The following is a 25,416-nucleotide window of genomic DNA, read 5'->3' as shown; positions in this document are numbered from 1 at the left end:
GTGAGGCCATGGGGAAGGCCCTTCATGTCTCTGTATTAGACTTTGGGAAACGGAAATCAATCCTACGCAAACTTCCACCCAGAGTCAAGTGGAACAGCCCCCCAGCCTGATTGCAATGCTATGCAAAGGGCAAGCAAATGATCAAAAAGGACCACAACTGTAGCAACCACTTACTTGCTTCAGCTGCAGCTCCAGGGTCAACTCTCAGTGGAGGCAGCTGCAAGGACATTTCCTTTTCTCTCCCTTTCCAGATCTTTTTCTCTAAAAGCTCTGCTTGCTCCGGCTTCAAGTTCCTGTGAGCCATATTGCACAATCCAGCACGGATCTAGTTGCAATGAAAATACATCATGGACTGTAAGCAGAGAGCCACAAACCAGACACAACCTCACATCAGGAGCACAGAGTCCATAGAAATCCACAGTCTTTAACACAGCTCCATATACATTCCAATCATTTCAGAAGAATGTCTGCCATCCTCACCTTGGCAATTACACGCAGAGAGGTGGGACACTTTATTGCCATGACCTTCCACTGCTCCAAGGTTTCTGTTTCTCAACCTGGCTGTTTCTCAGCCTAAGTCAGGAAGCCATGCTTGAAGCACACAAGTCATAGGAGTGCTCCAAGACAGATGAAGAGCTGACATGATCAGTGAGCAGGCACTTCAGTTCCTACAGGCCATGGCAGGAGAGTAAAAGCCATATGCAATAAGCAGCAAGGACGGGTAAGTAGCTGCTGCTTAACACTCATGGCCAGGAATTGCAGCTGTTTCTCACTTCCTGGCTTCTGAAAGACTCAGCTGCTCTCTGAGAGCATGAGGCCAAAAAGAGCAGTCATGTGCCAAGAAGTTGCAGAAACATTGATCTTAATGAAGAGAAAACTTGAGAATGACAGGGCTGTGAGATACAGCAAGAAAGGTAACCAGGAAAATTCAATCTCTGCCATATTGTTTTTCAGCCTTGCTCCCACTCAACTTTAGAATCTTTGGTTCTCTGCTTCTGAGGGTGCACTTTGCCCCTGTTCCCTGATGTGTGGCATGCTCTGCCATTCAGAATTTTTCTGAAATGGCCTTTGCACATAAAGAATGCTTGTGGCATGACCTTAGCACCATCTCCAAAGCACTGACCTTGGCAGCAGTGGAAATAGCCAAGCAATTGCTCTGTAGCTGTCAGATATATTCCCAAGAGAGTGCTCATCCCCCAAGAGTGGAAGATGATGATTTTCAGTGATGTTTTGGGCTAAGCACTAAACAGTCACTGGAAAGGAAATCTGCTCATCCCTGTCCTTATCCCTTACCTTTTCAAAGATGTCCTTCAGAGCTTCGTCCCTCGTATGGCCAGGACTGGTGGGATGATCCATGTCCTTGGCCTGGATCAGTGGGAGGCCTGTTAATGGAAGCAATGGTTTGTGTAAATCTCTGGCACACTTCAAGCCCCCAACAACACCACGCTGGGCACCAGGCAAGACAGGTTCCAGATTGCAGAACACTGATAAGACACAGAGAAGGTGTATGAGAGCAGCAAGGTACATATGGCTGGAACCTCTCCCAACACATGGGCTACTGCCATTGTGCCCTGGCAGCACACATGGCATTGCTCTGCTGGCCAGCAGACTGAAACCTCCTGCAGGATGAAGGCCTCAGGCCTTGGCTGCTGGAGAGCCACTGTGTTTGAGAGAGAAGGGCAGAGAGATGGAGATTGCTCATGACAGAGATTCTGAACTGCCTTCTTCCATGCTGATTATAGTAAGCATATTCTTCTTCCCAGTTCCTAAAACAGCTCCCAAGTTCTAATAGCTGTATGTGTTTGGATCAACATTTTTATCTCTTTGTTGGAATATTTTAAGGGTCCTTAAAAGAAAGCCTTAAGATTGAAAAAGTGTTACACAAAAGTGAATTGTGTTCTTGAAAATAGGTAAATCATTTTCCCCAGGGATTTTCTTTCTAAATTGTATGAGATTGGGCCACTTTCAGGCCAGCCTGACTAAAGGCTGATTTTCTTCATAGAAATACCACAGTGTAGCTCATTCTGAAATAGTCTCTGACAGAGATGGAAAAACTCAGAGAACAAATCCTTGCACACAACAGCTTCACAGAGGATGAAATCATGTGGCAGCCAAGTACCGAATGAACAATGTCTTAAATCAGGATTTTTTCCCCTGCAGAATGCTCTGGTCTATAATGAAAAAGAGATAGATTTGGGCTTGTGGAAGGAGGGCTGATCTGGATGGGATGCAAGGCCTTGGAAGAAAAGACCTTTTGGGAAGTTGACAGGGAAACAAATGGAGCCCAGAGCCCTGTGCTTTCCAGGAATGACTCAGCTGCACATGCACCCTTGCTGCTCCTCTCCCTGCCCCACACCTCAGCAGCCCTACAGCTACACGGGGCACTGGGAGCAGCACAGCTCATTGCAGGGGGCACATGCAGGGCAGAACTGTTCCCTGGGAATGTGCATGGAGTCTCCAGGCTGCCACAAGACCCTTCCTCCCACCAGACAGGGCCCAGCTCCTGCCTTACCTCTCAGTGAGGCTGAGCTATGCTGGGCCTTCCCCTTGTCCTTTTCCCTGGCAGTGACCCTGGGGGCAGTGCTGCCCAGCTGTCTCTGCCGGGGCTCCTGGGCCAAGGCCCCGTGAGCAGGCTTGGAGCAGAGACCTTCATTGCCAGTGCTGGAGTTCTGCACATAAGTATTGATGTCAAACAGCTCAGCAAGCTGCCTTGGGAACAGAGGCATCCCAGGTCCTATGACACACCATGCACTCTGTCCCTTCTTCTTCTGGGATTTTGTTGTCTGCTCAGAAGAAGCTGTCAATCAAGTACAAAAAAGAGGTGAGTTCATTGAATTAACACTGTTTCAAACAACCCATCAAATGGGTGAGGAATTCATAGGGTATTTCAGTTATTGACAAGATTGATTTGTTTTTCATTTTTAATTAAACTAGTACAGTTTTAATTCCTCTGAATAATGTTGAGCTGGCAAACCGGAGAAAGAGGTTCTACTTTATGTGCTGTTCATTGCCTCCCCACTAATACAGGATCCCTTTCCTTCCAAACAGTTGGAAACTCCTCCCCACTAATACAGGATCCCTTTCCTTCCAAACAGTTGGAAACTCCCAGTGCTCTCTAGAATTTGACACTGTCAAGGAAGTAATTGTTTTCCAACTCCAGTTTTCAAAGCCTTTGTTTCACTAACTCCCAGGCAATTGAGGGTTGGGTTTTCTTGGTTGTTTATCTGCTACTTTCTCTTCATAAGAAAGGAAGTGCCAGGACACAAACAATGGCACTACCCTGTTAAATGCAAAAGAAGCTTGGCACTCCCCATTAGATGTCCCCAGGATTCAGGGAGCCTGTATCTGTAGGGAAAAACTGGCCATCCACACATTCCACTTTTGCTCTGCTTCACTGTTCCAGGGGTTATTCCCTGCTTTCTTTCCTGCAGACACACCCAAAGCCAATATAAACATGCCCTGCCTCTAAACATTTCTCATCATGGCTCTTCCTGGCAATTCAAAATTTTCCTAATAGAAATAGCACAGAGCAGGTCATTCTGAAATACTCTCCAACAGAGCTGTTAGAACACAGAGAATTAATCATTCCTTCTGTAGCTTCACAGAAGATAAAATAATGAGGCAGCCAAAAATTAAAAAAGTAACATCTTTCCCAAATCTGGACCATTTCCCCTGTAGAACGGTAGAATGGTCAGGTGAAATGTGAAAGAGCAACGCATACAGTTTAAGGTACTGCACATTTCTACGCCAGAACTTTTTCAGCAACAATGTCACCTAAATTACTGAGCACTACTTCTCCCTAGCTCCATTCAGCATTCCAGCTGCATATCAGCAACAAAGGAATCATTCCAAAGGGTCATGCCCAGGATTTGGCACAACTAACCCTGAGCCAAAGGACCAGTGGACCTTATCCCTTTTCCTCCATCAGCAAAATTGTTTGTTCAAGTCTCATCTCTCCTAGCACTACACACCCACAGATGGCAAAGGGACAACAACAGTGTCATTGAGGTTTTAAACTTGAAAGCTTTGGCTGACACAGATGCACCAGACACCACCTTTTGTCTGATACCATTCTTCTTGTCAGGGATCTGGTAAGGCAGGGAGGGCGTATTAGTCAGAAGGCATCTCCTCCCCCAGCCTCAGCCTGCAATACTGACATGGGCAGAGAAAGTCGGAGAAGAGATTTGACATTGTGAGCCTGCCATAGGTGGCTTTAGGCTTGTGCTGTCAGGGGATGACAAACTCAGATCGTGCATAAGCTGCATCCATTTGCAAGTCTCCTTCTAGTTAATCGGAAAATTCAGAAGGACTTTCTACCAGAGGAGATTTCCCTATTTCTCCCAGTGCAAAACCAGGCAATGGCCATGAATCTCCCTTAGATCTCAAAGGGCTCATCTCAGAAAATGCCCCAAGAAAAGGTTTTCTCCATCAAGGCCAAGAGGAAGGAATGGGAACATTTCTGATTTCATGCCACATGCCTTCCTTTTCTCTACTAATCATGACATTTGAAAGAGTGCAGGGATATAAAAGGTATGTGCATGATGGAGAGGGCAATTTTCTTTTCCAGCTGTGCATTTCCAGGGCCTCAAGGTACCACTCCAGCTCCTGCCACTCATCACTACAAACTGGAGGAATTTTCACTGCATCACATGAGCACACTCCCAGTGACTGAGCCCATCAAGAAATTGAAAAGAATTTGAAGGAATTTGGAACTGGATGGTTTTCAACCACACATTCACAATGTCACCCCTGGGTCAGTATTCCAATGGTCATTTTTAGGACAGACATGCCCTGTACCTACCTGCATCTTCAGAGTCCTCCTTTTTGTATCCACTGGTGGATCTTGGCCTTGAGAAAATGGAGAACAAAGGAACATATGAGGAGGCAGAAAGAGAAGTGTAGGAATTTTGGTGCAGCATCAAAGTAGACAAATCATCTTAGCATGGTCAATTAGATAAAGAAGGAAATGCAACACATAAACCCAACCAGATGCAATGATGATTAATTGTCCTTAACCTTTCAGTTGCTGGACTCAGACAGAGCCTGCCAAGCTCCAGCTGAAACACAGCAGTCATTCTTCAACTCATCAATCATAACTCCCCAATTCTGCTGTCTGTCCTTTTGGAAACAAGTGCCTCATACAGCCTCTGTGAAGCAGCAAGAGCTGCAAAGCTGAGACACAAGTCTGTATGGAGGACAGCTACTTTTGCACTGCTGCCAGAGCTTGACTTTGCCTGCTCATGCCTTACACTGGCCACAGTCTTGTGCTACATGTGGTCATAGCACTGCTGTCTCCTGAGAATGACATTACACCTCCCTGCTCTTTCAAGAAGAAAAAGGGTTTTTCCAACTCAGCTGGTTGGTGAGGATATCCTAATTACACTTTAAAAGCCCATCCAAAGCTTTTCAATTGGAATGATACTTCTGTGACTCCTTTTCATTGTTATCACTGGGATAAGTTTTTCAGCTACACTTTCTATCACATATCCAAGCCAATATCTTTCCATTAAGTACATTCCTATAACTCTTTTCTACCACCTTGGCCTCCTTCATATGAAGCCCAGATGTAAATATTACACAGGTGTTGGTTTATACATCTATACCCCAAAATTTATCTGGGCTCTCATTTGACAGTGGATGCCCAGGCACAGAGAAACTACAACTGACATTTACAGAAGCAGCAGCTGAATTTGCAGATACCTCCTCAATAGCCAATAATTGCCCATACATATTCTCTGGGGTGCAGAAGCAGACAAACAAGGATCACAGTATTCAAAGATCTGTGGCATCCAGACCCATGCCATACAGTTCCCAAATGACACCACAAACATTACAGAGGGAATCAAGAGCCAAGTCCCACACAGGACCTGTTTTGAGGTGCTCTTAAGCCCTGCCTCCTCTTCCCCACCACCACCTCTGCTCTTAGGGCATATGGTGTTGCCTTTGACATTGTGCTGCATCATCACAGATAGGCAAAGTGGTGAACACACAGAGGTTTGCCCAAATACACGGGAGAGCTGACTGTGGGAAATGAGCTCATGACACAGGAAGAGCAAGGTGAACAGCACACTGCAGCAGCAGCAGACACCTTGGCTTACCTCATCTCCTGAGACTCTTGGAAATCCAGCTGCTGAGAGCTTCGGGGAGACACAGCAGCACTGCTAAGTGAGGGACTTACATCCTTGTGTATAGGGGGGATCAGAGGCAGTCCCAATGACCCCTTCTTCATATTCCCACCACTGGAATGCAGCAAGGAAGCCTGGAAAGAGTACAACACAGGGCTCAGATCAAGCATCCAGCCCTCCCCCATTCATGCCTCAAGGAGTTTTCGCATGCTCTTAGCTAGAATTTGCCAGAAAAAGTCAAACTGATGGAGCAGCTTGGCCAAGGACAGGGAATGGAAAGGGAAATGGTGAGACGCAGCTTTATTCCACATGTGCCAGCTCTCTTCCCTTCCTCTCCTCTGGCAGTGTGGTTACATTCCCAACTGGCATCCACATTTTTGGCATCAAGATGTTCTGGGCCACCTCTATCTCCATTGGCATTTGGGAAGGTATGGGAATGGGTTTAGATCCCTATTCTCTCCCTATAACTAAAGCACCTTCCAGCCACTGCTGATCTCCACTGCCAAGTCCCCACAAAGCCATTCTGCAGGATGTCAAAACCTGCTTCGCTCAAGCCCCTCATTTCTCATGCTGCTGCCCTTCCTTCCTACAGCTCTCCAGCAGCCTTTGAGGCCAGATGCTGCTGAGCTCTCAGGATGCTCGGTGCTCTCCAGCTCCCACACATCCATCATCTCAGGCTCACTGGCATTGATGAAGTTCAGCAGAGCTCCCTGGCCTGCTGCTCTCTGTAAGGTCTCTGCCTGCCCAAGCTCCTCCAGGGCCCCCAGGCCATGACCAGGAACAGGGTGGAGGCAGCATGGGCAGATGCACACCCTTCCTTAGTATCCCATCACTTTTGGACAGCTAAAGAGCCAAATCACATCCTGCTCAAACTTCAGTGGAAGGATCAGTTCCTGTCAGGGATACATTGGGCCCTGTCTCAGCAAGGCTGAAATCAAGTACCCAAGCTTTTGATTGGATCTTGTGTTTACCAAAGCTGTTCTTCATCTGCCTCCTCCTGCACCCCACAGCAAGCACAAAACAACTGCAGGGCCTGGCCCTGCTGCAAAGGCAATCATATGGGTGGGCTCAGGGCTGCTCTCCCCATGGCCACCTCCCACCACTCACCTCTGGACAAAGCCATGCCAGAGCACAAAGCTGCCCAGAAGCTGAACAAGTCTACAAATAGCATCAGAGACAACTGTGCAGAAGGTCATGGCTGTAACACTCAAAAGCTGAAGCAACCTGGAACTGGCTTTGCATGACTGCCTGTTCCAGCAAACACCTTTTTCCATCCAAACCAGGTGCAGCTGACAGAAAACACCACCAAGGCATAGACATGGTTCACAGATACCCATAGTTTACTAAATGTAGAAGGATATGCTTGACCAGACTGGATAGGCTTAGCTGCTGTGATTGCTTGTTGGTGTTTTCTCAGCCGTAAGACAGAGCAGGAGTCACTACAGAGCCCAGAAAACATTCAAAGACCTCTTCTGCTATAGATACACAGTGGGGATGCAAAGTGTGCACTATGCACCCATTGCAAAGACAGCCTGAAGCGCAATGCCCAGCTGAGCTCTTGCTTGGCTCAGCTGCTTGCCTGGGCTCACACCACAGGAAGAGGTCTCAGAGCTCTGCCTACAGGATCTAAATGGAAAATCTACTACCCAAGGCTTTGCCTGGTCTCCTTACCCTACATCCTTTCCCTTCAGAACTCAGCTCCTGGTTGTTTCTTCTGATCCCATTTTCACCAGTGCCATATTTCCCATGCTTCTTCTGCTCACTGCATACTTCGCTTGGCTTTGGAGAAGGAGACCTCTTCTGGATGGGAGGCAAGGGCTTTGAGGGCAGGAGCATCGAGGGAGATGCCAGGGAAACCTTCTTGGAAAGAGTGTAGCCAGTCACGCCTGCATAGTGGAGACACAATATATAACAGAGGCCGCAATGCAAACCTAAAACATCTAAATCTAAATATGGCTTTGGAGACATTGCCTGGAGCCTTCCAAATAGCTGCACAGGGAAACATGATCCTGCAGAAAGCCCCTTGAAGCAGGGCAGGGGGACACCCTGAGCCTCTTCCACAGAGCTACCACAGGAACACACTGGCCTCTGGGCTGCCATGAAACAAAGGGAGCCCAGAGCCCTGTGCTTTCCAGGAATGACTCAGCTGCACATACACCCTCCTGCTCCTCTCCCTGCCCCACACCTCAGCAGCCCTACAGCTACACGGGGCACTGGGAGCAGCACAGCTCATTGCAGGGGGCACATGCAGGGCAGAACTGTTCCCTGGGAATGTGCATGGAGTCTCCAGGCTGCCACAAGACCCTTCCTCCCACCAGACAGGGCCCAGCCCCTGCCTTACCTCTTTGTGAGGCTGAGCCATGCTGGGCCTTCCCCTTGTCCTTTTCCCTGGCAGTGACCCTGGGGGCAGTGCTGCTCAGCTGTCTCTGCCGGGGCTGCTGGGCCAAGGCCCTGTGAGCAGGCTGGGAGTGGAGACCTTCATTGTCAGTGCTGGAGTTCTGCACTTCAGCCTTGCAGCCAGGCAGGGGACGGAGAGCACCTGGGTGGGGAAGCTCCCCAGGTCCTTCCCTACACCAGGTCTCCTCACAATTCCTCCTCTGGGTCAGTATTTTATACTCTGAAGGAGCTGTATATCATATACAAGGGAAGAAGTGAGTTAATTCAATTCACACATTCACAATCAACCCATCTAATGGGTGAGACATTCAAGGGGCTTTTTAATTATTCTATAGGTCGTGTATCTTCAATTTTTCTTTTTGAAGTAGCATCAGATTAATTCCTCTGAACTGTATGGAGCTGGGAAGCCAGGAGAGAGAAGTTCAGGTATATAGCTGATGTGTTGCTCATTGCTCATCCTCTACTCTGGGGCTCTGTCCATCCAAACAGTTGGAAACCCACAGCACTCTCAGGAATTTGACAGTTACACTGGGGAAGTAAATCTTTTCCAAAGCTAGTTTTCAAGGCCTTTGCTGCTGTAACTCTCACTAAGCTCTGGGTAGGATTGTTTTGGTTGTTCATCATTTTCTTTCTCTTCTCAACAATGGAACTGTTGGCACATGAACAATGGCACCACATGTTAGATGCAAAAGAAGCTTTGCACTCCCCATTAGATGCCCCCAGGATTCAGGAAGCCAATATATGTAAGGAAAAACTGGCCATCCAAACATTGCACTTTTGCTCTGCTTCACTGTTCCAGGGGTTTATTCCCTGCTTTCTTTCTTGCAGAGGCACCCAAAGTCAACATAAACATGACCTGCATCAAAATGTTACTGATTGTGGATGTTCCTGAAAATTAAAATTCTGAATTGTCAGGTCATTCTGAAATACTTTTCAACAGAGCTGTTCAAATGCAGAGAACTAATAATTTTCGACATGGCTTCCTAGATGATAAATAATGTGGCAGCCAAGCAGTAAAAAAGGAACAGCTTCTCAAATCAGGACTTATTTTTCCCTTTAGACTGGTCAGGTGAAATATAAAAGAGCAACAGGTACCGTCTAAGGTACAGCATAATTCTAGGCCAGAATTTATTAAGCAACAATGTCACCTAAATTACTGAACACTACTTCTCCCTAGCTCCATTTAGCAATCCAGCTGCATATCAGCAACAAAAGAATCATTTCAAAGGGTCATGCCCAGCATTTGAAACAACTAACCCTGAGCCAAAGGACCAGTGGACCTTATCCCTTTTTCTGCATCAGCAAAATTGTTTGTTCAAGTCTCATCACTCCTATCACTACACACCCACAGATGGCAAAGGGACAACAACAGTGTCATTGAGGTTTTCAACTTGAAAGCTTTGGCTGACACAGATGCACCACATACCATCTTTTGCCTGGTACCTTTCTTCTTGTCAGGGATCAGGCAAGGCAGGGAGAGGGGATGAGTCAGAAGGTATCTCCTCCCCCAGCCTCAGCCTGCAATACTGACACGGGCTGAAATAATTGGAGATTTATCATCGTGAACCATTCAAAGGAGCCTATGGGCTTGTGCTTTCAGAGCAAGACAAGCTCAGATCCTGCAGAGGCTGCATCCATTTGGAAGTGTCTTTCTCCTTAATTGGGAAATTCACAAAGACTTTCTGTGGGAGGAGGATTCCCTATTTCTCCCCCTGCAAAACCAGGCAATGGCCATGAATCTCCTTTAGATCTCAAAGGGCTCATCTCAGAAAATGCCCCAAGGGCATGTCTTCTCCTTACAGGGCAGGAGGAAGGAATGGGAAAATTTCTCATCTCATTTCCAGGGCCCCAAGGTACAACTCCAGCTCCTGCCACTCATCACTACACACTGAAGGAATTTTCACTGCATCACCTGAGCACACTCCCAGTGACTGAGCCCATCAAGGAATTGAAGAGAATTTGAAGAAATTTAGAACTGGATGGTTTTCAACCACACATTCAAAATGCTGCTCCTGGGTCAGGATTCCAATGGTCATTTTTGGACAGACATGCCCTGTACCTACCTGCATCTTCAGAGTCCTTCTTTCTGTTTCCGCTGGTGGATCTTGGCCTTGAGAAAATGGAGAACAAAGGAACATGTGAGGAGGCAGAAAGAGAACCATGGAGAATGAGTGTAGCATCAAAGTAGACAAATCATCTTAGCATGGTCAATTAGATAAAGAAGGAAATGCAACACATAAACCCAACCAGATGCAATGATGATTAATTGTCCTTAACCTTTCAGTTGCTGGACTCAGACAGAGCCTGCCAAGCTCCAGCTGAAACACAGCAGTCATTCTTCAACTCATCAATCATAACTCCCCAATTCTGCTGTCTGTCCTTTTGGACACAAGTGCCTCATACAGCCTCTGTGAAGCAGCAAGAGCTGCAAAGCTGAGACACAATTCTGTATGGAGGACAGCTACTTTTGCACTGCTGCCAGAGCTTGACTTTGCCTGCTCATGCCTTACACTGGCCACAGTCTTGTGCTACATGTGGTCATAGCACTGCTGTCTCCTGAGAATGACATTACACCTCCCTGCTCTTTCAAGAAGAAAAAGGACTTTTCCAACTCAGCTGGTTGGTGAGGATATCCTAATTACACTTTAAAAGCCCAACAAAATCTTTCAATTGGAATGATACTTCTGTGACTCCTTTTCATTGTTATCACTGGGACATGTTTGACAGCTACATTTTCTCTCACATATCCAAGCCAATATCTTTCCATTAAGTACATTCCTATAACTCTTTTCTACCACCTTGGCCTCCTTCATATGAAGCCCAGATGTAAATATTACACAGGTGTTGGTTTATACATCTATACCCCAAAATTTATCTGGGCTCTCATTTGACAGTGGATGCCCAGGCACAGAGAAACTACAACTGACATTTACAGAAGTAGCAGCTGAATTTGCAGACACCTCTTCAATAACCAATAGTTGCCCATACATATTCTCTGGGGTGCAGAAGCAGACAAACAAGGATCACAGTATTCAAAGATCTGCAGTATCCAGACCCATGCCATACAGTTCCCAAATGACACCACAAACATTACAGAGGGAATCAAGAGCCAAGTCCCACAGAGGACCTGTTTTGAGGTGCTCTTAAGCCCTGCCTCCTCTTCCCCACCACCACCTCTGCTCTTAGGGCATATGGTGTTGCCTTTGACATTGTGCTGCATCATCACAGATAGGCAAAGTGGTGAACACACAGAGGTTTGCCCAAATACACGGGAGAGCTGACTGTGGGAAATAAGCTCATGACACAGGAAGAGCAAGGTGAACAGCACGCTGCGGCAGCAAACACCTTGGCTTACCTCATCTCTTGAGACCCTTGGAAATCCAGCTGCTGAGTGCTTGGCAGAGTCACAGCAGCACTGCCAAGAGGGGGACTTACATCCTTGCGTATAGGGGGGATCAGAGGCAGTCCCAATGACCCCTTCTTCATATCCCCACCACTGGAATTCAGCAAGGAAGCCTGGAAAGAGTAGAACACAGGACTCAGATCAAGCATCCAGCCCTCTCCCGTTCATGCCTCAAGGAGTTTACCCATGTTCTTAGCTAGAATGTGGCAAGAAGAAACGTCAAACTGGTGGAGCAGCTTGGCCAAGGACAGGGAATGGAAAGGGAAGTACTGAAGCAGAGACCATGTTCCACATTTGCCATCTCTCTTCCCTTGCTCACTACTTTTGCACTCTGGCTATATTGCCAGCAGACATCCACATCATTGGCATCATGATGTCCTGGGCTGCTACACACCCAATGCAAAGACAGCCTGACTGCAATGACCAGCTGAGCTCTTCCTTGGCTCAGCTGCTTCCCTGGGCTCACACCACAGGCACAGGTTTCAGTGTTCTGCCTACAGGACATAAACTTAAAATGTACATCACAAGATTTTGCTTGGTCTCCTTACCTTATGTCCTTTTCCCTCCTGCATTTGCTCCTCGTTATTCCTGGTGGTTTCACCACAGCGAGTGCCTTTCTCCCCTATCTCCTGGTCTCCACAGAAAACCTTGCTCCATTTCTTTGACGGAGAGGTTGTCAGGGTGGGAGGCAAAGGCTTTGAGGGGAGGAGCATACAGGGAGATGCCAGGGAAAGCTTTTTGGCCAGAGGGTAGCCTGTCAGGCCTGCCAAGTAGAGACACAAAATATAACAGAGGCCGCAATGCAAATCTAAAGCTACAAATCTAAAACTACATATGCCATTAGAGAGATTTCCTGGAAGCTTCTAAGTAAGCTGCACAGGGAAACATGTCCTGCCAACAACCCCTTAAAGCAGGCCAGGGAAACCCCCTGAGCCTCTTCCACAGAGCTACCACAGGAACCCCCTGGCCTCTGGGCTGCCATGCTGTGGGACAACAGGGAGCCCAGAGCCCTGTGCTTTCCAGGAATGACTCAGCTGCACATGCACCCTCCTGCTCCTCTCCCTGCCCCACACCTCAGCAGCCCTACAGCTACACGGGGCACTGGGAGCAGCACAGCTCATTGCAGGGGGCACATACAGGGCAGAACTGTTCCCTGGGAATGTGCATGGAGTCTCCAGGCTGCCACAAGACCCTTCCTCCCACCAGACAGGGCCCAGCCCCTGCCTTACCTCTTTGTGAGGCTAAGCCATGCTGGGCCTTCCCCTTGTCCTCCTCCCTGGCAGTGACCCTGGGGGCAGTGCTGCCCAGCTGTCTCTGCCGGGGCTCCTGGGCCAAGGCCCCGTGAGCAGGCTGGGAGTGGAGACCTCCATTGCCAATGCTGGAGTTCCGTACTTCAGCCTTGCAGCCAGGCAGGGGACGGAGAGCACCTGGGTGGGGACGCTTCACGGAGCCCTCACCATTCCGGGTCTCCATCCCCCTCTTCCGTGGCGATGTTTTCATAGAAGAAACTGTATATTAGGTACAAGAGAAGTGAGTTAGTTGAACTCACACCTTTATCAAGCCATCTAATGGGTGAGTCAGTGAAGGCATTTTATAATTTTTCAGAAGGTTGCTTTGTTCTTATTTATCATGAAACAAGCATCCATTTAATTCCTCTGAACAGTACTGAGTTAGCAAGTCCGCAGGGTAAAGTGGAAGGCTCTGCTCTTAAAAGGGGAAATAAAATTCCTGTTTGGAATTGGGCTTCTTTGAATAGCCATTATAGTCCCACATAGTTGTGACTGCTGTTTCTGGAAACAAGAAAACTCCCACAGCAAGCAGGCAGACGTGGCTGGTCTTGTTATAGGACTGCAGTACCATTCTCTGGGTCAAACCTCATCAGCAAATAGAGAATGGAAGAATGAGAAATCCAGGTATATTGGGACTAGACATTGATGGCAAAGATAGAAACAGGCCTTGCATCTCATGGCCATGTCCAATTTGTGGCCAGCTGTGGCCACAGTCCTTGTCCTGGCTAGAGAGTACTAGTGATTTGGCTACTGTGAAAAAGGAGAAAGCAGAGTAAAGTAACGCTAGAACAGTGTGATGCCATGGGCATCCTTGCAGGATCATCTGTAGCTGTGAGCCACCTACTCTGACACAGAGCCAGCACTGACCACAATGGACCCATGCTCCATGAAATCTGGTGGGATTTTTGTCTATTTGGCTGATGCTTCTCAGCTCCTTTCTATCCTCACCTTTTTCTTCCATGGTCTTGCCTTTTCCAGTAAAATCCATGTTCGAACCCGTGCTTCTGCCTTGCAGCAGTATCTGGGTTCGAACTTGGAAACTCTTTCACAAAACACAGCGATTGGAGCTTGGCACCTAGCCTTAGAACAAGGTTCGGTAACTCCAATCGCCAGCAGGGGTTAGCGAGAGGCAGAGCCTGACGCGTCTCCTGCTGCTGTGGCTGTGTCACCTGTGACCTTCACAACCTCAGCACAGGGCTGCCCCTTTGTGACATGGTCGCACATGGTTCTCTCGTTTCCATGGCGCTCATTTAAACACCATCCCTTTCCCTTTTCCTTCCCAAGGGCAGCCAGCCCTAAGCACCACCAGGCCAGGCCTGCGGGTTTGACACTATCTAGGAAGTAGATGCTTTCCAAAGTTACTTTTCAAGGCCTTTATTTCTGTAATTCCCACTCAGTTCTGCATTGCGCTTTGTACTTTTTGGAATTTTATATTTCTCTTCACAACAAAGGAAGGTCTAGCACATGAACAATGGTACCACTTGTTAGAAGTAAAAGAAGCTTGGCACTCCCCATTTGATGTCTCCAGGATTCACAGAGCCCATATCTTTAGGGAATAAAGTGGCCATCCAAACATTGCATTTTTCCTCTGCTTCACTGTTCCAAGGGGTTATTCCCTACATTCGTTCCTGCAGAGACGTATAAACCCAACATTAACATCGCCTGCCTCAAAATAAACTTCTGATCTTGGCTGTTCCTGAACATTCAAAACTATAGACAGAGCATTTCCCTGTCCCCAGGGACAGCCTCTAAGGCTGGGCTCTCACTTGCACAGAATGAAGAGGAGCTGCTGCACTTGCCAGCAGCTCCAGAGTCTCGCGATCTGTGCTTTGAATGCTGCTTTTGTACACACTCTGCTTCCCTGAGCTGAGCAGCATTCCTGGGCATCAGTGCTGCCGCTGCAGGCCAACATCCTCCAGGCACAGCTGCAGCAACCAGACTGCAACAAGTCCTGGCTGAAGGAGTCTCCAGTCTGCTGCAGCCCTTCACCTGCAGCCGAATCATCTTGCGCTGCCATGGGGGAGCCAAGGGGGTGACGGGCTCTTTGCAGATGAGGGTCTCCTCCATGTGCTGCTGGTTGCTGGGCCTGCTACAGCTGCTGGTGCCTTCCCCTGCAGCATCAGGAGCCTGCAGGGAAGAATAACGCTGCCAGTGCAAGTGACAGCCATCGATCCCTGCCATGGTCCTGCCCGCAGGGTGTCCTGGGTACCAAACTGCTTGAGTCAGGTCATCTTAGAGCAACTTAAATAAAATGTTCAAATTATGCCTTTTCCACATTCTGTCAAAATCATGGCCATAGAGTCCACATGTTGAAAGCAGACTGCTGTCAGCAGAACGGGGGGAGCAGCCGCTGCTCTCCCCACAGCTGGATGGCCATGGCAGCAGAGGCAATTCTTTCACCATGCTCACTGCTGGAGGATCCAAGAGTGTGCTTTGGAACTGTTTTTCATTAGAAAGGGGTAGAGAATGTATTATAACACACACATGCAGACAGCAGAATTCTCATTGATCTGAAGCCACTTCCTTCAGCATCTGAGTTTTTCCTCTTGAAATTTTTCATCTTGAGTATCAAGTCTTGGAAGCATGAGGCAGAGGGCTGAGATGTGAAAGCAGGAGCACGTCCTCCAAAGTGGCAAGTTTTATTTTCCATTGGATTACTCTTCCACTTATTCCATACTACGAAGGCAAGCCAAGCTTTTCTCGGAGACAGAACGTGTGCAGGATACACCATGGTCCCTTCCAGGCTCACCAGGCCTGGCAGCGACAAAGCAGGCAATGTGCTTCATTGTTACCACCTACAGAGAGAGCTCCATCCCAGTGTGGGCTTTAGCAGCACAGTATTATTAAGAGCTCCTTTGCTGCGTGAGGTATAAAAAGGAGGTCCTAATGATCTTCTTGCAAGCATGCAGTAAGGACCTGATCCTGCTATCCTAATTAAGCTTTGGCTTTGGCAATTAAACCCTTCTCATTCTCCTTTTTAAGCAGACACTTCTGGTTTTGCCCCACACTCTTGCAAAACTGGCAGTTGTAGCAGTTACTCTTGCAGAGCTATCTGCTCGAGGCATACCACCAGGGGCTGAGGCACCAGAAGAGACTTGGGAGCTGGATGAGCTCTAAGTTGTGGCAACTCTGTGAGTTGCTCCCAAGTTCCTCTCGGACGGTGCTCATGAATATGCACCAGAGTTGTACCTGGTTGGCTCCTCACAACACCTCCCCTTCCTCCCCTATATGGTTCTCTTCTAGAGTGTTTTCTTTGTTCTGCCATTAAGTTGCTCCTTATTGGTCTGGTTTAATATCCCTCCCTCCTGTGAGTTAAGTTTATTGGTTGTGAGTTCTGTTCATCTTACTGTACAGTGTTCCTATTGGCCTGCGTGCCAATCTCCTCCCAGTCGTGTGCCCCCTACAACCCCCTGCACAGCCTTGCTCGAGGCTCTCCTGCTGATGCTTCCAGCTTGCTACCTCCCTCCCGTCACCTTCCTTCCTTCCTTCCCTAAAATAAATCCACCGGAATCCTCACTCGAGAGCCTGCATCTCTGTTAGTACCACACACGCCTATCTCTGCCACGCTTCTCCGAGAAGCTCCGCACTGCCTGTTACAGGCACACTGCCTGATAGGCAAAGGCAAGGTCTGCGAACTCAGGGATTGCTCGCCACAGGCAGTCACCGTTTCCATTTGCTGTTCCTCCCCAGAGAGTGCCCTTACAGCTGCTGCTTTGAAACAAAAGGCACTGAGATCTGCATATCTTGAAGGAGCATGAAATGTTATTTAAGTGTCAATATTGGAAGCTACCCAGATCTGCACTTTCCAGTACACTGAAGCACCATCATGAGGACCATGCGTCATTGGCATTTATTGGTGGTGTTGATGTTCCTGGTGTGCAAGAGCAATGACTTTGAGGAGAGACAAAAAGGCTCCAATTAAAACACTGTGTGTGCAAGTAGGTGTGAAGTTTCACTGCCTTTTCTAGGATATTTTAGAAAGATCTAAGAGAATATTGCAGGAGGGAGCAGGTCCCCAGTTTTGTCTCCTGCAGAGGAATCCCCCAAAGACACAACCACTCTGCGGCTGATGCCAATCCCATAAGCTCACAGACTAGTTTTCCCTGCAACATGTCACTGTGCCTGGGCTTTACTAGGCCAGGACAAGACAACCCATAGCTAAGCAAACACATGCAGCCACAGGACATAGATTTTTTCCTTCAGAAATCCTAATTAAATTGTTCATATCCATTTTCTTCTGTAACATCAGAACCTGGCAACCATGAAGACTTTGCTGTCAAAAGCTTACAGTTTGCACTGGGCTGTGGAGTGTTTTTCCCTAAGGCAGAGCAAATTGAAATAGGAAGTTTAAAAGCTTCAAATGACTATGAAAGGAAACTGTGAAATACTCTCTGGAAAGGCAGCAATGTCAATGATCATGCATTCCATTGAGAACTGGAGCTGAACCCAGAATTGCTTGTTCCAGCTATGCAGGAATTCATCACACTGGCAAGCACTGGTCCATGGTAAGAAATGATCCCACACTCTGGGCTGAATGGCAGCCAGGCTGCAGTTTAAATAGATTTGAGGGACCCTTGTCACCTGGTTTTGGCCTCACAGTCCTCTCATCCTTCTGCAAACAAGTGGCAATTAACAACACTGTTGGACTGCTGCTCTGGGTAAATACACATTCAGATGTCTTTTCCAAAGCAGTGCATCTTCTCCCAGTGAAATACACAACCTCCTCTGACCTGTGAAGTTGTGGTTGAAGACACATCTGAGCCAGATATGTCTGAGATTGCAAAGGAGCAATTTGGGGTTGGACACACTTGTCCTTGTTTCTTTGCTCAGGTCTTATGTGAGCACAGAATACATCTAGGTAGAAAACCTTGGAGTACAGAGGATCTTTTGCGTCCATTGTGCCCTAAACATGTCAAGAGGTGGCTCCGTTGTAATGCCAAATAACAAACAGCAGCACACAAGACACAAATAAAACTTGGCAAAAGAGGAAGAGGAGAAGCCCAGCGAGGAAAAATATGGTGAGCCACTGCTACATCCAGTGAGCCGCACCCTGATAACCTCTAGGCTAACATGCCACATCGTGTTTGATTTATTTAAATTAATTTATTATTTCAAAAATATATCATCTTAATAAAAAAATCGTCTTTTGGAGCTGCCATAGCAATTGAGACCAGGTGCCAATAGTGTTCGTTCACCATCCTTTTGAGGTGGAGAACCAAGATACTGGTCTCAGGATTATAAATAGGTCTAGTGTTAGGGTTATGCGTAGGGTTAGGGTGGAGAGATCTAAAGAGCGGCGAGCTCCAGGCACACTGACGCTGGATTGGGCCTGCCAAGACGAATGCGGCAAGGTGCCAACATTGGTGCTCCTCCATCTTTGTGAGTTGGTGAACAATGGTATTGATCTCGGCTAATTAATTAGAGTTGTGGTTACGCCCAGGGTTACGGTTGAGAAATCTAAAGAGCCTTGAGCTCATGGCAAACTGGAACTAGTTGAGTCCTGCAAAGACAATTGCGGAAAGGTGCCAACATTGCTGCTTCTCCATCTTTGTAATCTGGAGAATGCTGGTATTGGTCTAGGTTAATGACTAGGGTTAGGGGTAAGGTTACGCCTAGGTTTAGGGTTGAGAGATCTAAAGAGCCTTGAGCTCCAGGCACACTGGCGCTGGATTGGGCCTGGCAAGATGATTGCAGTAAGGTGCAACATTGGTGCTCCACCATCTGTGTGAGCTGGAGAACCCAGGTGTTGGTCTCGGGTATTGAATTAGGGCTAGGGTTAGGGTTACACCTGGGGTTAGGGTTGAGAGATCTAAAGAGCCTCGAGCTCCAGGCACACTGGTGCTGGAAAGAGCCTGCCTAGACGATTGTGGCAAGGCACTAACATTGCTGCTTTTCCATCTTTGTGAGCCAGGGAACTCAGGTATTGGGTTCGGCTAATTAACTAGGGTTAGGGTTATGCCTAGGGTTAGGATTGAGAAATCTAACAAGCCTCAAGCTCCAGGCACAGTTAGGCTGAAAAGAACCTGCGAAGAAGATTGAGGCAAGGCGCCAATATTGCTGCTCCGCCATCTTTTTGAACTGGGGAATGCTGGTATTTGTCTGATGTTAATAACTAGAGTTGGGGTTAGAGTTAAGCCTAGGGCTAGGGTTGAGAGACCTAAAGAGCCTCGAGCTCCAGGCACACTGGCGCTGGATTGGAGCTGCGAAGACGATTGCAGCAAGGTGCCAACTTCACTGCTCCTCCATCTTTGTGAGCTGGTGAACAATGGTATTGATCACAGCTAATTAATCAGGGTTTTAGTGTCTGAGTTCAATGTTCATCACGGCTGAGGTTTAGCACATGCTGGACCACAGCGGCTGCCACCAGCAACCTCCCTCTGAGTGGGGCCTCTCAGAGCCTGCGAGCTCTCAGCTTTGCTGTGCTCGCTGGATCACCGGTTAACAATGGATCCTGGGCCGATATCAGCACTCCTTGCAGCTCCAGTTTAACTACTGCTAAGTTTGAGTGCTGTTAAGCTTTTAAGCTGTATTCCTTTTTATCCTTGTCCTTTTTATCCTTTTGTCACATGCACCTAAGCGCACGCACACACACACACACACACACACATCTAGATCTCAATTCATTTCCGATTTGATTGACTAGATTTTTTGCTGGTTTTGTTGCTCAGTGTGCCTTATACACATAATAGTACATAGTGGAGTGAAACATGCCAACAAATAAAATTAAAATACTTCTAATGAAAACATACCAAAAACTCGATGCCATGAGTCATGTGTCACATGTTTGCATGGGTCTGTTGTAATACATTCTCTACCCCTTTCTACTGAAAAACAGTTCTAAAGCACACTCTTGGATCCTCCAGCAGTGAGCATGGTGAAAGAATTGCCTCTGCGGCCATGGCCATCCAGCTGTGGGGAGAGCAGCGGCTGCTGCTCCCCCAATTCTGCTGACAGCAGTCTGCCTCCAACACGTGGACTGTATGGCTATCATTTTGACAGAATGTGGAAAAGGCATAATTTGAACATTTTATTTAAGTTGCTCTAAGATGACCTGACTCAAGCCGTTTGGTACCCAGGACACCCTGTGGGCAGGGCCATGGCAGGGATCGATGGCTGTCACTTGCACTGGCAGCGTTATTCTTCCCTGCAGGCTCCTGATGCTTCAGGGGAAGGCACCAGCAGCTGTAGCAGGCCCAGCAACCAGCAGCACATGGAGGAGACCCTCATCTGCAAAGAGCCTGTCACCCCCTTGGCTCCCCCATGGCAGCGCAAGATGATTCGGCTGCAGGTGAAGGGCTGCAGCAGACTGGAGACTCCTTCAGCCAGGACTTGTTGCAGTCTGGTTGCTGCAGCTGTGCCTGGAGGATGTTGGCCTGCAGCGGCAGCACTGATGCCCAGGAATGCTGCTCAGCTCAGGGAAGCAGAGTGTGTACAAAAGCGGCATTCAAAGCACAGATCGTGAGACCCTGGAGCTGCTGGCAAGTGCAGCAGCTCCTCTTCATTCTGTGCAAGTGAGAGCCCAGCCTTAGAGGCTGTCCCTGGGGACAGGGAAATGCTCTGTCTATAGTTTTGAATGTTCAGGAACAGCCAAGATCAGAACTTTATTTTGAGACAGGTGATGTTAATGTTGGCTTTGGGTGTCTCTGCAGGAAAGAATGCAGGGAATAATCCCCTGGAACAGTGAAGCAGAAGAAAAATGCAATGTTTGGATGGCCACTTTATTCCCTACAGATATGGGCTCTGTGAATCCTGGAGACATCAAATGGGGAGTGCCAAGCTTCTTTTACTTCTAACAAGTGGTACCATTGTTCATGTGCTAGACCTTCCTTTGTTGTGAAGAGAAATAAAACATTCCCAAAAGTAGAAAGCCCAACACAGAACTGAGTGGGAATTACAGAAATAAAGGCCTTGAAAAGTAACTTTGGAAAGCATCTACTTCCTAGATAGTGTCAAACCTGCAGGCCTGGCCTGGTGGTGCTTAGGGCTGGCTGCACTTGGGAAGGAAAAGGGAAAGGGATGGTGTTTAAATGAGCGCCATGGAAACGAGAGAACCATGTGCGACCGTGTCACAAAGGGGCAGCCCTGTGCTGAGGTTGTGAAGGTCACAGGTGACACAGCCACAGCAGCAGGAGACGCGTCAGGCTCTGCCTCTCGCTAACCACTGCTGGCGATTGGAGTTACTGAACCTTGTTCTAAGGCTAGGTGCCAAGCTCCAATCGCTGTGTTTTGTGAAAGAGTTTCCAAGTTCGAACCCAGATACTGCTGCAAGGCAGAAGCACGGGTTCGAACATGGATTTTGCTGGAAAAAGGAAGACTGCTGAAGAAAAAGGTGAGGATAGAAAGGAGCTGAGAGGCCTCAGCCAAATAGACAAAAATCCCACCGATTTCATGGAGCATGGGTCCATGGTGGTCATTGCTGGCTCTGTGTCAGAGTAGGTGGCTCACAGCTACAGATGATCCTGCAAGGATGCCCATGGCATTACAATTTTCTAGCATTAGTTTACTCTGCTTTCTCCTTTTTCACAGTAGCCAAATCACTAGTACTGTCAGCCAGGACAGGGACTGTGGCCACCACTGGCCACAAATTGGATGTGGCCATGAGATGCAAGGCCTGTTTCTATCTTTGCCATCAATGTCTGGCCTCACTATAAATGAATTTCATGTCCTTCCTCTCTCTACTTGCTGATCCGGCCTAACCCAGAGAATGGTACTGCAGTGCTATAACAACACCAGCAGTGTCTGCCTGCTTGCTGAGATATCTTTCTTGTTTCCAGAAACAGCAGTCAAAACTGTGTGGGTCTTTACTGGGTATTTAAAGAAGCCCAGTCTCACAGAGGAATTTTTTCCCCTTTTAAGAGTGGAGCCTTCCACTTTACTCTTCAGACGTGCTAACTCAGTACTGTTCAGAGGAATTAAAATTATGCTAGTTCCATGAAAAATAAAAACAAAGCAATCTACTGAAAAATTGAATAACCCCATGAGTGCCTCACCCATTACATGGCTTGAAAAGGTTGTGAGTTCAACTAACTCACTTCTTTTGTACCTAATCCACAGCTTCATCTAAGAAAACATCGCCACGGAAGAGGGAGATGGAGACCCGGAATGGTGAGGGCTCCGTGAAGCGTCCCCACCCAGGTGCCCTCCGTCCCCTGCCTGGCTGCAAGGCTGAAGTACGGAACTCCAGCATTGGCAATAGAGGTCTCCACTCCCAGCCTGCTCACGGGGCCTTGGCCCAGGAGCCCCGGCAGAGACAGCTGAGCAGCACTGCCCCCAGGGTCACTGCCAGGGAGGAGGACAAGGTGAAGGCCCAGCATGGCTCAGCCTCACTGAGAGGTAAGGCAGGGGCTGGGCCCTGTCTGGTGGGAGGAAGGGTGTTGTGGCAGCCTGGAGACTCCATGCACATTCCCAGGGAACAGTTCTGCCCTGCATGTGCCCCCTGCAATGAGCTGTGCTGCTCCCAGTGCCCCGTGTAGCTGTAGGGCTGCTGAGGTGTGGGACAGGGAGAGGAGCAGGAGGGTGCATGTGCAGCTGAGTCATTCCTGGAAAGCACAGGGCTCTGGGCTCCCTGTTGTCCCACAGCATGGCAGCCCAGAGGCCAGGGGGTTCCTGTGGTAGCTCTGTGGAAGAGGCTCAGGGGGTTTCCCTGGCCTGCTTCAGGGAGCTGCCGGCAGGAGCATATTTCCTTATGCAGATACTTAGAAGTTTCTGGGAATGATTTCCAATTGAATACGTAGTTTTAGATGCTTTAGGTTTGCAATGCAGCCTCTCATATTTTGTGTCTCTACTTGGCAGGCCTGACAGGCAACCCTCTTGCCAAAAAGCTTTCCCTAGCATCTCCCTGTATGCTCCTCCCCTCAAAGCCCTTGCCTCCCATCCTGAAGACCTCTCCGCCAACCAAATCAGGCAGGTTTTGGAGCGGAGAGCAGGAGGTAGGGGAAAAAGGCATGGGCTGTGAGGAAAGCACCAGAAATAACGAGGAGCAGATGTCAGAGGGAAAAGGATGTAAGGTAAGGAGACCAAGCAAAATCGTGTGTTGGATGATTTCATGTCCTGTAGGCAGGGCTCTGAAACCTGTGCCTGTGGTGTGAGCCCAGGGAAGCAGCTGAGCCCAGGAAGAACTGAGATGGGCATTGCAGTTAGGCTGTGTTTGCATTGGGTGTGTAGCAGCCCAGGACATCATGATGCCAAACATGTGGATGTCTGCTGGCAATGTAGCCACACTGCAAAAGTAGTGAGCAAGGGAAGAGAGATGGCAAATGTGGAACATGGTCTCTGCTTCAGTACTTCCCTTTCCATTCCCTGTCCTTGGCCAAGCTGCTCCATCATTTTGACTTTTCTTTTCCTGCCAAGTTCTAGTTAAGAGCATGGGTAAACTCATTGAGGCATGAATGGGGGAGGGCTGGATGCTTGATCTGAGCCCTGTGTCCTACTCTTTCCAGGCTTCCTTGCTGAATTCCAGTAGTCGGGATATGAAGACGGGGTCATGGGGACTGCCTCTGATTCCCCCTATATGCAAGGCAGAAAATCCAGCTATTGGCAGTGAGGACATGGTGAAGGCCCAGCACGGCTCAGCCTCACAAAGAGGTAAGGCAGGAGCTGGGCCTTGTCTGGTGGGGGGAAGGGTCTTGTGGCAGCCTGGAGACTCCATGCACATTCCCAGGGAACAGTTCTGCCCTGCATGTGCCCCCTGCAATGAGCTGTGCTGCTCCCAGTGCCCCGTGTAGCTGTAGGGCTGCTGAGGTGTGGGGCAGGGAGAGGAGCAGGAGGGTGCATGTGCAGCTGAGTCATTCCTGGAAAGCACAGGGCTCTGGGCTTCCTGTTGTCCCACAGCATGGCAGCCCAGAGGCCAGGGGGTTCCTGTGGTAGCTCTGTGGATGAGGCTCAGGGTGTCCCCCTGCCCTGCCTCAAGGAGCTGCTGGCAGGAGCATGTTTCCTTATGCCGATACTTAGAAGTTTCTGGGAATTATCTCCAATTGAATACGTAGTTTTAGATGCCTTCAGTTTGCAATGTGGCGTCTCTTATATTTTGTGTCTCTACTTTGCAGGCGAAACAGGCAACCCTCTTGCCAAAAAGCTTTCCCTGGCATCTCCCTGTATGCTCCTCCCCTCAAAGCCCTTGCCTCCCATCCTGAAGACCTCTCCGTCCACCAAATCAAGAGAGATTTGCCGTGGAGAGCAGGAGAACGGGGAGAAAGGCATGGGCTGTGATGATTTCACTGGCAATACCGTGGAGCAGATGTCAGAGGGAAAAGGATGTAAGGTATGGAGACCAAGCAAAATCGTTTGTAGTAGATTGAAGTTTATGTCCTGTAGGCAGAGCTCTTAAACCAGTGCCTGTGGTGTGAGCACAGGGAAGCAGCTGAGCCCAGGAAGAGCTCAGCTGGTCATTGTAGTCAGGCTGTGTTTGCATTGGGTGTGTAGCAGCCCAGGACATCATGATGCCAAACATATGGATGTCAGCTGGCAATGTAGCCACACTGCAAAAGTAGTGAGCAAGGGAAGAGAGATGGCAAATGTGGAACATGGTCTCTGCTTCAGCACTTCCCTTTCCATTCCCTGTCCTTGGCCAAGCTGCTCCATCAGTTTGACTTTTCCTGCCAAGTTCTAGCTAAGAGCATGGGTAAACTCATTGAGGCATGAATGGGAGAGGGCTGGATGCTTGATCTGAGCCCTGTGTCCTACTCTTTCCAGGCTTCCTTGCTGAATTCCAGTGGTGGGGATATGAAGAAGGGGTCATTGGGACTGCCTCTGATCCCCCCTATACGCAAGGATGTAAATCCCCCTCTTGGCAGTGCTGCTGTGACTCTGCCAAGTACTCAGCAGCTGGATTTCCAAGAGTCTCAGGAGATGAGGTAAACCAAGGTGTCTGCTGCTGCTGCAGTGTGCTGTTCACCTTGCTCTTCCCATCTTGTGAGCTCATTTCCCACAGTCAGCTCTCCTGTGTATTTGGGCAAACCTCTGTGTGTTCACCACTTTGCCTATCTGTGATGATGCAGCACAATGTCAAAGGCAACACCATATGCCCTAAGAGCAGAGGCAGTGGTGGGGAAGAGGAGGCAGGGCTTAAGAGCACCTCAAAACAGGTCCTCTGTGGGACTTGGATCTTGATTCCTCTGTAATGTTTGTGGTGTCATTTGGGAACTGTATGGCATGGGTCTGGATACTGCAGATCTTTGAATACTGTGATCCTTGTTTGTCTATT

General features: G+C 48.5%; 2 protein-coding genes across 7 annotated transcripts in view; one reads left to right on the top strand and one right to left on the bottom strand.

Annotated features, from left to right (window-relative positions):
• LOC146439130 (TOG array regulator of axonemal microtubules protein 2-like) overlaps positions 1–14,396 on the bottom strand; it is a 36,828-nt gene extending 22,432 nt beyond the window's left edge. For 2 of the 6 annotated variants that reach the window (XM_085054612.1, XM_085054611.1), the window contains exons 1-12: positions 14,163–14,396; positions 13,155–13,433; positions 12,474–12,688; positions 11,878–12,038; positions 10,586–10,632; positions 8,467–8,751; positions 7,797–8,011; positions 6,099–6,259; positions 4,802–4,848; positions 2,513–2,797; positions 1,294–1,382; positions 175–325 (exon numbers count right to left, since the gene is read on the bottom strand). In XM_085054612.1, the coding sequence (XP_084910738.1) occupies positions 175–325; positions 1,294–1,382; positions 2,513–2,797; positions 4,802–4,848; positions 6,099–6,259; positions 7,797–8,011; positions 8,467–8,751; positions 10,586–10,632; positions 11,878–12,038; positions 12,474–12,688; positions 13,155–13,433; positions 14,163–14,202 (1,975 nt within the window). In that variant the 5' untranslated portion in view covers positions 14,203–14,396. The remainder of the gene's footprint in view (positions 1–174; positions 326–1,293; positions 1,383–2,512; positions 2,798–4,801; positions 4,849–6,098; positions 6,260–7,796; positions 8,012–8,466; positions 8,752–10,585; positions 10,633–11,877; positions 12,039–12,473; positions 12,689–13,154; positions 13,434–14,162) is intronic. The other 4 variants (XM_085054613.1, XM_085054614.1, XM_085054617.1 and 1 more) reach the window with 4 other exon arrangements.
• A 6,911-nt stretch (positions 14,397–21,307) lies between these two features.
• LOC146439129 (uncharacterized) lies at positions 21,308–25,070 on the top strand. Its single transcript, XM_085053959.1, has 6 exons — positions 21,308–21,543; positions 22,269–22,547; positions 23,007–23,221; positions 23,654–23,798; positions 24,260–24,474; positions 24,906–25,070. Exons 1-6 carry the CDS (start codon positions 21,504–21,506, stop codon positions 25,068–25,070), a joined length of 1,059 nt encoding a protein of 352 aa, XP_084910085.1. The 5' UTR covers positions 21,308–21,503.
• The last annotated feature ends 346 nt before the right edge of the window (positions 25,071–25,416 follow it).

This window comes from Lichenostomus cassidix, chromosome 3 (assembly GCF_008360975.1).
Source record: "Lichenostomus cassidix isolate B80296 chromosome 3, HeHo_3.0, whole genome shotgun sequence".
Taxonomy (NCBI): Eukaryota; Metazoa; Chordata; class Aves; order Passeriformes; family Meliphagidae; genus Lichenostomus; species Lichenostomus cassidix.
Note: the sequence above shows the minus strand (reverse complement) of the source record. Positions and strands in the feature narration are given on the sequence as shown.